Source organism: Arvicanthis niloticus, chromosome 20 (assembly GCF_011762505.2).
Source record: "Arvicanthis niloticus isolate mArvNil1 chromosome 20, mArvNil1.pat.X, whole genome shotgun sequence".
In the NCBI taxonomy this organism is placed as follows: domain Eukaryota; kingdom Metazoa; phylum Chordata; class Mammalia; order Rodentia; family Muridae; genus Arvicanthis; species Arvicanthis niloticus.
In genome coordinates, this window is record NC_047677.1 from 25,279,700 (window position 1) to 25,293,087 (window position 13,388).

Sequence of the window (13,388 nt, forward strand, 5' to 3'; positions counted from 1 at the left end):
ATGTGTAATTAAGCTATAGTTGCATGTAACAGGGGTAAGGAAAGCTGGAGACTCAGGTTAGGATCTCCCAGTCCTCCTTAACACTCTATGAGGGAACTCCTGCAGTCAGCAAGTCCAGCTGGGATAGTCCCATTGCCGGGAGTGCAACAGAATTCCCAAGACTGCAGTTGCTTGGCTCAGAGGACAATCACTCAAAACAGCAACCAGATCATTAGGAGCAGAGATGCAGAACACACCGTGCGTGCGCTATGGTGAAGACTTGAGCCTAGCGTGGAGACTGGCACGTGTGCCATTCACACCGACACCTTGCTGTTCTGATACGGATGCAAAGAGCTGGTGTCTGTCTGCCAGCATTTGTACTTTGAGTCTCAAAATAGAACAAAGTAATCATTCCTGTGTGACTGCGGATGAATATTGTAGCTAAGCCGTCTAGTACAGTAAACTGAGTAATTTAAAACAAACCCAAGAGCCGCTGTGTGTTTCTGGAGTTGTGACTAGGGACTAACCATCTTCTCCTCTCTTTTTCAGACCTGGGCCTGGATCAATACATAATAAAGCGCTTCGATGGGAAGGTGAGCAGACTGGCACACAGACGTCCTAACTTTTACCTCTAAAATCACATGACAGGTCCGTGAATACCATTTAGCTGCTAAGGAAATCCATTTAGGTTCAGAGGCCTGAGTCTTCAAGAGATCCTGCACAGGGAATCAAGCCAGGGTTTTTGCTGTGGTTTTTTTTTTTTGCTGGGTTGTTTGTTTTGTTTTGTTTTTAATGTTTTTCCATGTAAGGTAACTCATGGTTTGTCATATATTAAGGTTGAATTCAGTGTTTACTGACTTTGGAATAGTAACACAAAAGTCGCCATAAGATGAGCAAGCAACCCTGTATTGCGTCCACATTTCATATAGACACTTACCTGATTGAACCTTCTGAAACTGTAATGATCTCTATAGTGCCTTTGTAGCAGTTACGGAGAATTTGCACGTGTCTGTATTGTTACTTTCAAGTCTTCACTTCGTATGTGATAAAGAAATCACATTATGCTGCATCATTCTTAGTCACTAAAGAGAAACCTTTTTATTTCCTCTCTCATAAAGCTGCCAGCTCAGCGTGGCTTTCCTCTCAGGGTGAGGTCCTCAAAAGAAGAAGAAAAGTTTATACAGGGTCAGAATGAAAGGAAGGGGTCAGGTTTGAAAATATTTTTTAATTAAAATATAATTATATATCATTTACCCCTTCCTTCCCTCCCTCCGGCCCCTCCCATATATCAGGCCTCTCTGTTACTGTTACATGGATGGATAGATGCGTACATATGTAAAGACGGTGTGCTGGGTCTCTTTAGACTTGCTTGTATGTAGATGGTTTCAGGGCTGACCACTTGGAATCGGATACCCAGTTATGGGGCTGCTGTCGGGGATGCCCGAGTCTTCTCTCTCAGCAATCCCTAACTGCCTGTAGTTCTTTGCTTAGGGGTAGAACCCTGGGAGAGTTCTTTCGTGAAAGCATGGCCTATCCTTTATCATCTATTGCATTTCAGAGCTGTCTACTCAGAGGGCTTGAGTAAAGAATGCTGCCGTCTTTAGCTGGCACTGCTTGAAGACTATGTTTTATAGAAGAATGGTATTTTTAATATTCCAACTAAGATTAAAAGTTCTAAAGCTTCAAGTCTTGGATGACTTCAGATTTTCTCTGATGATAAATTTGGAAAACAAAACAAAACCCTTTACAGTATTGGATATCTAAGAGATTGTTTTATAAGTAGCTTGTCTCAGCAGGTAAGGGTACATGGCAACAAGCCTCATGACCTGAGTTCTTTTCCCAGAATGCACCTGGTAGAAAGAGGCCTGACCCCTGCAGATTGTCCTCTTGACCCCACAGGCACACCAGCTTGCACTGAACATATGTGAAGCACACACATAAAAGAATAACAAGTAAATGAAGAAATTACTTTAAAAATTAAATAATAATGTGTTAGTTCTACTAGAAATATGATAATATAGCATATGGAAATAGAGGGGTTTTAGTACAGCCCTCCTAATATGCACGTTTTCACCTAAGATTTGTTGCTGTAATCATTTCATGTACTATACATTATTTTTTATTAAAAACTATAATTTCCATTTGATGTTTTTAGCATTTGGTAATTGGCCTATAAAACAAAATATTTATTTCCAAACAGAGCTTTATTTTACAGTAGTGTCAAATGTCTGGTCTTAGTTGCTGTCTTTAGCTGGTATGACATGTTTCATGTGGTTTATAGTCTCCGGATCCCATTTTGTCTTATTCCTTCTTCTTGGCAATCTAAATATAGAGAGTTGCGCCCTGCACTTCCTAGTCCTGCGACATGTAGTAAGCAGCACTCTTGGAATCAGATACAGTCACAGTCCCTTCGGACATCAAAGGGGAGAACTTCGTGCTACAGATGTGGTTACTTCCTGAGCAGGGATGCAGAGATGCAGAGATGCTGTCGCTGGTGTCACCCTGGGCTTCTCTCCCAAAGATGATTAAGTTCTTACCCTGTTTCCAAACAAAGCAGCAGCAGCAGCAGCAGCAGCAGCAGCAGCAGCAGCAGCAGGTTCTTACTGGAACAGACCATTCACCACTGCCCCAAGTCTCATTCCTCTCCCTTCCCCATCTTTCCAGCCTTCCCTTTCTCCCTCATCTCCTTCTTTTCTATCTGTCTGTCTTTTCATGTTTATGATGGGGATTGAACCCAGAGTCCCTTGCATCTGAAGTGTATGCTCTACCACTAAACTGCAACCTCAGCCCCAAAAGCTCTTTAAAAGTTGTTGACACATTACTAGATTCTCTCCTGCTTCCACTGCACTCAGTGGATTGTGTCCTTGGCTGTAGAGAGCACTTTAGATTTATGAGGTCCCACTTGTCAATTGTTGGCCCTAATATTTTCATCTTCCCACCTTTGAGAGACTCAAAATGAGTCAAGTCCACATTCTGTTAAATTAGTATATGTATTCAGGTCTTACTGATGCTAAATACAGATAAAAATAGGCAGAATTTTAATATTTTTGCTTCTGGTTTATATTTTTGTTTACCTACCAATGCCATCTATAATAATAGGATATATCCTTTATATTTTCCTTCTTTTACAATAAGGAAATTTTGAAAAAGGAAGTCAGGAGAGACTAGATTCCAAAACAATGAATGAGCTTGTGAAGCCTAAAGCTCGCACAGATATTTCAACTAGATATTATTGGGGTATAAATGAAAAATGAGGGCATGACCCAGATGTGGTTGAGGAGAAGGTTTATTGTAGATATGGAGGAGGGTGCAGCCAGAGGCACCTGGGAGAGTCCAGACTGATCATGGCTTAGCAGACTGAACTGGGCCAGGAGAAGAGGAGTGGGGTAGGGGGAACAAGAGAGAAAGGAGAGAGAACAAAGAGAGAAAACCTCGGAACGTGGCAACCAGGAGGTCAAGACGTCAAGAGAAGAACCAAACCGGAAAGCAAGCCAGGAGACCAAGAAGACACATAGGCAAAATGATTGGGCTTTATAGGAGAAAGGGCTGGGGAGGCAAAGCTCAGGGCTGAAGAGGGTTAGGGTCGTGGACAGAGGTCTGCCAGCCAGGGTGACTCTGTGACAGGTACCTGTGTGTAGAGACTTGGGTGGGCGGGCACCTCAGGCAGCTATTCCTCCTGACTTTCTTTGTGACTTAACAAGGTTCAAGGCCAGCAAAGTCTACTTAGTGAGACCTTGTCTCAAGAAAGGAAAGAAGGAAGGGAGGGAAGGAGGGAGGAAGGGAGGGTGGGCAGGCAAGGGAAGGCAAAGTCTTGCATTGTTTGCTGTCTGTCAGGTGCTGTCCGTGTTGATACAAAATTACTCATTTCATCTGTAGAGTCACTTGCTTGGACAGCGCATTTTACATTTTACAAGTTAAGGGGCTAGACAAGCTAGGTCACTAGACAGGTCACACAGTAGGGCCCGTGGAGCTGTCCTGAGTGCAGTATTTCACTTTCCAGGCTCCTCTGTTAGAATTTGACCTATTTATAAACAGTGTTCACCCCAGAGATGTGAAGAGACCGCCTACTCAAGTCATCGTGGCCAAATTAATTAAAGCAAGCAGTTCATTAAAGCGAGCTGTATGTATGTACATGAGCTGTCGCCTCCTAAGGCAGGGTACAAGGGGTCAGTCAGCCTTGGACATGAGGAAGACAAGGTTTTTATAGCTGAGGGGTAGAGGGTTTCCAAATGAGGGATTTGGCAGCAAAATAGGTGGAGTTACAGGAGCAGGACATAACAAGGTGGACACAACAACCTTTTGAAACAGAGGTAGGGTTACAACATGGTCATAAAGTAGTCACGGCAAGGTGGTCGTGACAACAGGTGGCCATAATAACCTTTTAAAACAAAGGTATGGTTGTCATTTCCTGGAACAGGCAGGACAAAGCCATTTGTAGTTAAGATTACAGGTGGGGCATAGCCTAATTCTTGAGAAACAGATTTCACCATAAACAAGAAGGAAGGAACACAATTTGTCATGACTAAAAGATGGCCATTAAGCCTAAAATGGAGGCAGGCTGGTTAATCAGTAGGACTTTTTTTCTCATTAAATGTGCTTACCTTATTACTGTTTAAATAAAAGTAACAACAACTCACACATACACACACCCCACCCTAATGTTTCTTTCACTTTCAGTTTGGTGAAAGTGTGCTCTGCCCAGTTGGTGGTGGTAATGGTTTTTGGTGAGGTTTGGTTTGGGGTTTCAGAATGGTGGGTTTTGAGGCAGATTCTCAAAGGATTTCCCAGTCTGGTCTTAAATTTGAGCTGTCCTGCCTCTGCCTTCCAGTTAAAGCAAACTGGATTTAGAAACTAGACTCAAGCTCACTGTTCTGTGTCTCACTGTGTTGTAATGTGGTCACTTGGCAGTTTGGAAGGTACCGTCTGTCTTTTTATTGCCCCTGTCACCCTTAAAGTGATCCATCCGTGTGGTGTGTTAACTGGATCCCTTCTGATTGTAATCAGGCCATTTGAGTAAGATGTTGTTTCTGTTATGGACAAAACCAGGTATTCTTCCCAGTAATGATTTGCTGTGTGTGGGATGGAGCATCATTTGAACAGGACTGGTTATGATAACCTTTTCTTCTGAGCCAAAAGTTCAGAGTGTAATTTAACTATTACAGTGAATCCAGGTGCTGAGTTAGCGTTTCCAAAATCCTCTGGGCTGGTGGGGTAGCTCTGTGCTAGAACATATGCTTCAGCCAGGGCGTGGCTCTGAGTTCAATCCCTGACACAAAGGGGGGAAAATGTTAATTCTTTGACACTTGTTAAAAAATTTGACACTTGTTGGAAATTTTATTCCAATTTTTTTTCTGGAGATTTTCCCATCTTCTTTTCTACTCAAAGGTTTTAAGATCACTTTCATGTTTTTTTCTTACAAATTAACTTTCATTATTTTTTTTCCACACAGTATCACTAAATAATAATAACAAAATCTAGCTGTGGCATGTGACCTCTTTCTTTTCCAAGGCATTTATTTCCGTGGTGTGTGCTCCCGCATCTGATAGCCATGTGTGTATAAGTGACCAGTCCATGTCATAAAACATGCTGAACCAAGGTGAGAGATACAGCTCTGTCACTCACTCTGGGTCATAGCGTGACAGGGTACGTAGTAGAGCAAGAGTGTGGACTTCAAATCATCATGCAGTCATTCAGACAGGGGGTCTTCTGCACAGCCGAGGGGCAAAAGCACCCTTAGCTGAGTATCTCATGTCTGATCCCAGAACTGGGGCAGTGAGGACAGCTTAGCTGTTTTGCATGATTATGAGCCCGCATTCACTTTATGGAAGGACCACCTGCTAACGTGAATGCTGTCTTTCATGGTTTATAGCAGGCTATACCCTGTGCATAATTGTTCTCTCCTCAGTTCAGTCACCTAGAAAAGTTCCCCTGTGCTGTCCTCGACTGGCTAGTTTGTATACACTCCATTTGCCCAGGGGAGACCCATGCTCCGTGTTCACAGGAGCTTATCCTACCACACCCCTCGACTGCAGAATCCTCCAGGCCTAGGCAGCTTCCACTACAGATGTGTACATCGCTAGTAACGCCTGCTTTTCACTCAAGAACTTTAATGATAACTGAACTTGATTTGAAACTGATGGTAAGTTTTGGTCAAATGTTATTTCATAGCCAATGAAGTTTACTTATGTAAAAAAGCTTTCTGAACCCACTTGATATTTGGAGTGGAGCCCGGCTAAATTAACCGACCCGAACTCCTCCCTCAGATGACAACCAACATGGTGGCAGTCTTCATTACACGGGACAGCTCCGATTTAGAGGAGCATAATAAAAGGTTCATGTTCTCTCTTGAGCTGCTCCACTGAACGGTTACCAGTCCTCTGAACTCATCCGGATTTGGTTGGGTGTGTATTGGAGTGAATGGAACAGCAAGCAGTTTGCCATAAGTTGAAACCACATCCTGCTAAAATTACAAGGCATCCTAATAGGAAACTTTCACTCCAGAAATGCTTTGGCTGCCCCGGGGAAGACATGGAATCTTTACAGGTCTTGTTTAAAAGCACGTTGACTCTCGTCATCTCTGAGGAGTGAGCTGCTGTCCTGCAGCTCTGATTTGGTGCCAGGAGGCTGTGTTGTAGGTCTTTGTTTTCTTGTGCCTAATGGGTGATGTCTAGAGCATTTGCATGTGTTTGTTCTTGTATTTCCAGGTTTCCAGTGATAATTTTCACAGGTTGTTATTGTTCCTTTTATATGTTGCATTTTGTGATATATGTGTTTGATTCGCGGGGGTGGGGGGGGTTATTCATATAATCAATATCAATTTGTTTTTTCTTTCTCTCGTCTTCTGATCAGGAATTCTGGCAGGTACTGACTTGGCAGCATGTGCTTTCAATTAATCACTGCTCTGGAACCCATATTAATGCTTCCGAGGCAGAGGGTCGGTGCATGCCCCTGGCCTCCACTCCCTGCACAATGGTTTTGATCCCTGATACTTAAATTTCTTGCTTTATCTCTAATATGACAATTCAAACACTGCACGGTTCTTAAGAATATAGAACCCGCTATAACTCAGAGGAAGGTTTTATCAGTAGCCGTTAACACACAAGGACAAGAAGCTTAGTTGTAGGCAGTACACTGCATCAAATTTCGATTAATTGGACATTGACATATTGGTATTGTTTGGGTCATTTTGTTCTAAATTATCATAGGCATAGAAAACAGTCTGAAGGAATAGATTCATTTTTCTTTTGAAATATATTAATAAATGCAGATCAGCTGTTGCTTGGTTGCTCCTTGCTCAATAGAATAGCTTAAGAGGAAGTCGGTGGCACATTTAGACTTTATTATGTTGCCCCTTTGAGCCAGGGAATGACTGTCCCTTGGGAAAATAAGCAAATAAGCATGGGAAGAATATGCAGGTAGAGTTGCCCAGGAGATGGCCAAGGACACACAGAACACATGCTTTTTAAATTGATTTCTGCTGGGACTCTCAACTATAGATTATAAATTTTTAAATTTTATTCATTTAAAATTACTCTTGCATTTTTGATGGTTAGCTGTAATAAAAATCTAAATTCAACTTAAATAATAGCAGCATCATTTGATTTGAAGTAATTGGTGATAGACTTAATGAAGACCACCGGGTGAATCTTTCTTTTCATAGTGCATTGCTCCCAGTGCTCCTGTCTTAAAATGGGGTGGATTTTAGTAGTTCCACATAACTGTGGTATTAACTGTATTCTGAAACAAACAAAATTTTAAAATTGTATCAAAAGAATTAATGGATAAACCCATTTTAATTCTTCAAATCCTGGGGATTTTGTTTCAGACTAGCTAAGATACAAACAAGTGGTAGCCAGAAGAAAACATAGCAACACTTGATCTCCTTGACAGAGCACTTGCCTACGAAGAACAAGCCCTGGACTGGGCCTCAGCACTCCAGACCTTTAAAAAAGAGAAGAGAGTTGAGGGCCAGTCCCATGAGAAGGCCCTTCTTACGGCTTTCAGTACAGTTGGGCAAATGGGAGGCAGCTCAAAAGCCCTTTCTCCTCGTTAGTAACCATGTGCTTTAGCTTCGAAAAGGCTTGCCTTCCAGAGAGATCCATATAGCAAGGAGTGAGGAGAAGAGACAGGAATTAGTAAGTACTAGAAGTCTCTGGAGCCTACAGCCCCCTGTGCTCAGTACTGCAGTAATCAGAATCAGTCATTTATGCTTTCAGTACACAAAGAACTAGTTTTGTTTGATCGGAGGTTGGGAATGGGAGCATTTAAATTTTGAAGCAGTCAGTATTTTTCTTTCCATGTTTTTCTGGACCTTTTATGGGTTTCTAGAATCAGTGTCTGAGTACAGTATGTAGAAACTATTTCACTAAAATTAAAATTTAAGATGTTAAATACTTTTAAATCAGTTTTTACTCCATCCTTCAAAATATCTTGTGAATTTATGTTAAGTATAGGCTTTTCTTTTTTAAAATGCTGAGGGAATTGTTCATATTAGTTTCTAGAAACAGTGCTTGTTTTGGTGACACCAGTAGTATTTTGGTGACCCATGCAAGCAGCAGTCCCCTCGTTAGAGAAGGTGGACCCTTGCTTATCTTTCTACAGGATCTGCTCTTTGCATGCCGTTCCTGCTGCCTGTGGAAAGCCCAGCACCATGGCCTGCTAGCATTGTGCACTGTTCTTCAGGCTAGCTCACTAATGACATCAGGTACTCAGTGCATTGCCATGAGGAGGACCCGAGGTCTCTTTCCAGTCTTTCCAGTTCCACCACTCCTAACGTCTGTGGATATAACAAGTTTTGCTTATTCAGGTTGAAAACAGAAATGATAATGCCATCATTAAATCCCCCAAAAGGATATAATTTACTTGCTTGCCTCAAATTGTCAGACTCCTACTACTAAGTCTTTAAATACATTTTTATTTTAGGTTATGTTATGTTTGGCCTTGAGATCAACCAAACCCATCTGATGCTCCATTGTTTATTTGAAACATAATCATAACTGGCCATTACATCTCTGACAATGCCCCATTCCTGGCTTTTCATCATAGAACAATGTTTGCAGCTCACTCTGATGTCAGAGGACTGTTCTGACTGACTTCCTTTTCATATTACTTGAGTAAGAGCATGTGTAAGGCCACACTTACATGATTGTAGAAGGGCTACTGAAAACAAGCCTCCTGCATTCTGTAGACGCAGGCCTCAGCCTGCTTTGAGTGTCTGCGATGCTCTGTGGCTGGACACAGACTGGAAACTGGTGCTTTGAGAGGAGAAAGCTTTAAGAGTATGGAAGAGCATTTTATTTTTGAAGTGATGCACATTTTGAAAATGAATGGAGTAGGCACTTGGCTATGTAAAGGCATACTTAATCATTGGCTCAGCCTTTCCTCCAGCTAACCTAGGCAAGCAAGCTAAACCATGAAGTTAATGCTCCACCATAATGAGATGAGTCTTTCTTCAAAAGTTTCCAGCCCTCAGTGACATATTCAGAAATAACAAAACATGGACACCTGTGTGCCCTGGTCATAGCATATGAAGGACAGAGGTCCATGATAGATAGGGCTGTGGACTCAGCACAGTGGTCCATTCCCTTGGCTAGCTATTTAAAGTCTCTAAACCTGAATCATCTTGGACAGGATCACAGGTGTTGAGACTACAGGTGTGGCCCACCACACCCCAGTTACGCAATGCCAGGGATTGAACCCAGCATCTTCCAACCGAGCTACATCTCCAGCCCCATAGGTTTTATAAATTCTTGGCATACCTAGAATGATCAGGGGTCTTTCATGAATAGGTCTTAATGTTTGACCTCAAATTTGAGACTAAAATTTTTTTTTTCTCTCAGGGCTTTCTGAGAGACAGTAGCTATGTCAGTCAAGGGTGTGAGCAGTGATTCTTGCAACAAACCATTCGTTTTTCCTTATGTGTGTCCCTTGCTCTATTTTTTCCAAATGTGAGAGGGTGAAATTGCTGTTGACTTATTCTTTCCAAACGTGTACTTGAGATTGTTTTACACAAAGTGATAAGGCCATTTATGATAACCTAAGTGACTACAACCAAGATGGCCACCAAGCTCAAGATTGTTGGGGGCGGGGCTTGTTTTCTAGGGGGTTTGTGTTCAGCACTAATCTACTTGTGTGACCAAAGTTTCAGAATTCAATTCTTAGATTTAGGTAGCAGGCTATCCATAACAATCACATATCATTTGCCCCATGACGGAGCTGATGTGAAGTGAACATCAGACAGGCTGTCCCAGAACATACATCCAGTTATCTCCCTTGTAGACTTTGCTCCTTCAGCAGATGCTGAGGATTCAGATAAGTTAGTTCAGTAAAGTCCTGCCCTTTGCTTGAATGTCACTTCGTTCCAGCGGATTTATTTAAATTCTTATTACTGCTTTTAACCATCTCATCTGCCGCTGCTCTAGTTTAAGCATCTTCATGATAAAGTTTTCTCTGAGGCTAATGAAGTAAGGAGAACATCTCATTCTGGTATTTGGGTTGTTCTCAGAGCTCATGTGGTTAGAATTGGGACTGAAAAGAGAGCTGCTTTCTGCAGTTGGCATGCACGAACATCATTATCAGCATCAAGCTGCCTCGGCCTGTTGCACAATAATTTATGTTGCCTCTGATGAAGTAGACCTTTGAGAAGCTGGGATGAGAACCTGAGTCAGAAGTGGGAAAATCGTAAACTACACTGACTTGGAAACATTTAAATTTAATTTTTATTTGGCATGCACCAAAGTCTCCCTTTCTACACAAGTGGATATGGACCAAATCAAGAGTGACATATTTTAGCTGTGCAACAGGTTCTGTTTGATTGAGAATAATGTGACTTTAAAATTAACGTTTTCCCAAGGCTTTGGAAGCTGTCTGTGCACCAAGGAGATAATGAGGTGTGAGATTCACTGCTTGAGAGAACCGCTGAGCTTTCTCTAACACTCTCCTCTCCCCCTGTAACTCCAGGTAGCGATGTTGTTTGCCCCTTGGAAACGAGATGCCAAAATCAAGTTTTCTGGAAGCAGTATATTACTGTCATTAAATTTTAAAGTACAACTTCAAATATTACTAGAGGAATTTGAAATCCCTTTTAGCAATATAGAGAAATATTGATTCTCTTTTTCCATTTTTACAGTACTGGTGACTCCACCCAGGGCTTTGCACATGCAAGGTGGATGGATGCTCAGCCACTGAGTTACAAACCGTATCTTAGTCATTTTTTTTTCCAAGACAGGGGCTCACTATATAGCTCTGGTGGTCCTAGGACTCACTCTGTAGCCCACACTGGCTTGGCACTCACAGAGATCTGCCTGCCTGTTTTCTAAGTGCTAGGATTAAAGGCATAAGCCATTACACCCAGCACCTTTTTAAATTTTGAGATAGGGTCTTGCTAAATTGTCTTTATGGGTAACTCATAATCTGTCCCAGCCTCCAAGTAGCCAAGATTATAGGCCTGCACCATCACTCCTGGCAAGAAACATTAATAATAAAATTATCTTTAATAAATGTATTTAAAACAATAAAAAAAACCCTTGAGGTTTGTGAATGATGACATTTTAATCTATGAATTCTACATGTATTTTTAGTTTATAGGTTGATACCCAGCATTTTGTTTGTGAAGTCTGCTCATTTCCAGGAGCTACTTTTGTTTTAAACTTCAGAACTTGAAACTGGATGTTAAGTAGAAAGCATGATGAGGTTAACTGGCTCCGTCTAACTGAGTCCAGGAAGGGAAAATAAATTGCTCCATTTTGATCAACCCTGTAACTAGCTGGTGGGGATTCCCCATACCCCAAATGCTAACACATTGGTGTCCTGACTGGAAACCCAGCCCCAGGCCCTTCACGGTTCATGCAACTCTAACCATAAGTTTATGAGACTAGTCAGAAGCCAAAGGGTGGGCACATGACACAAAGCTATCCACCCAGTTAAACTCGGGGTTTTTATTCACTGTGAAGTCCAGCCATCACACATGTGGAGACCAATGTGCTATATGATAATTTTACATAACCAGGTTTTCACTTGTTACTAAACCTAAAATGCCGGGTCTGTAGTGGAGGTTCTAATCTCTGCGATTCAGGGGGCTGAGGCAGGAGGATCACAGTTGGAGGCCTGCCTATACCATAAAGTAAGATCAAGGCCAGCCTGGCAATTTGGTGAGACTGACTCAAAATAAAAAATGAAGTCTGGGGATTCCACTCAGTACTGTCTTGCCTTGTCCATACAAAGCTCTGGGCCCAAGCTGCAGTAAACACACGGACACGTAAGTCAGAGTCTACAGATGCAGCTCCACTGTGGTAGAAATCTTGCCTTGTAAGCCCAAAGCCCTGGTTTTTGATTCCTTGAAAGGGAGGGAGGATTCAGAGTATGGTACCATACATAGTACAAGTGAAATCAAAGCAGCCCTTGAGGTGGGATTTCTTAAGAAACCCCTTAAGGTCTACAGTGTCATTGTCTTTCTCACTGATCTCAGGTCTGTAGCTCTGCTCTTCAGTTTGAAATAAGGCTAGGTTCTAAGTTATGTTTTGTTATCTGTGTTCGTGAGCTTGTTGCTTTGAGGCATTCTACAAGATTTTGTCATCCAAAAGGGGACAGTTGTCATGAAGTTGAATAGAAACCTGACCTGCATTCTGCGTCACACTTTGAATTCCAGAAATTGAAGTGATGGATTGGAGAATTTGAGAGGTCACACCTGAGCTGCGCAGTGTGGCCCTGATACTTCAGAAGCTGCCTACAATTGCCATTTTTTTAAACTATACTCAGGATATTTTCACCATACACTGAAATGGCTGGAGCCTTCACTTGGGAACCTAAAGGAGAAAGATGTTTCTCACAGACGCTCACCGAGTTAACACTGAAATACACCTAATCTTATAGCATATGCTCTGAGAAGACAGTTGAAGCATTTTGGGGATATTTCTTTGCACTTTTAAATACAGCTTCGATTTTCTTCTTATACTTTGTCTACTGCCTTTGCTATTTATACTGGTTTCCTACTTATATTGAATTAATTAATATTCTTTGGATTTTTCTTAGAAAAATTACATTTCAAGGAGAAAATGATAAGGAAGTCATTGTGCTTTCCTTTAAAATGTGCCTCCTTTTAGCTCTTTGAGCAAACAGATGGTGTTTGCTTAGGGTAGAAAATAATGACTCGTAATTTAGTCCGACATTGAACATTACCTGAAAGATTAAGCAAAGGAATGTCTTGCGACGTTTCCCTTTGGAGAGTTGGACATTAATGAGACCGTTGGCGTCAGAGACACTAATCCAAACCCTCTCTGTACTGCCGGCCCTTCCACTTATTTCCCATCTTTACCATACTTGGGCTTTTAAATTTTCACTTTCAAACTCATATGTCTATTTTCATAACTTCCCTGTATTTCATGGGCAATTGATTTGAAGATATCGTCTAT

The 13,388-nt window shown here is 41.8% G+C and overlaps 1 protein-coding gene across 2 annotated transcripts in view; it reads left to right on the forward strand.

Moving 5' to 3' along the window:
- Micu1 (mitochondrial calcium uptake 1) overlaps positions 1-13,388 on the forward strand; it is a 156,929-nt gene that overhangs the window by 56,654 nt on the left and 86,887 nt on the right. For both annotated transcript variants that reach the window (XM_034523998.2, XM_076916794.1), the window contains exon 5: positions 529-572. In XM_034523998.2, coding sequence (XP_034379889.1) covers positions 529-572 — 44 coding nt within the window. The remainder of the gene's footprint in view (positions 1-528; positions 573-13,388) is intronic.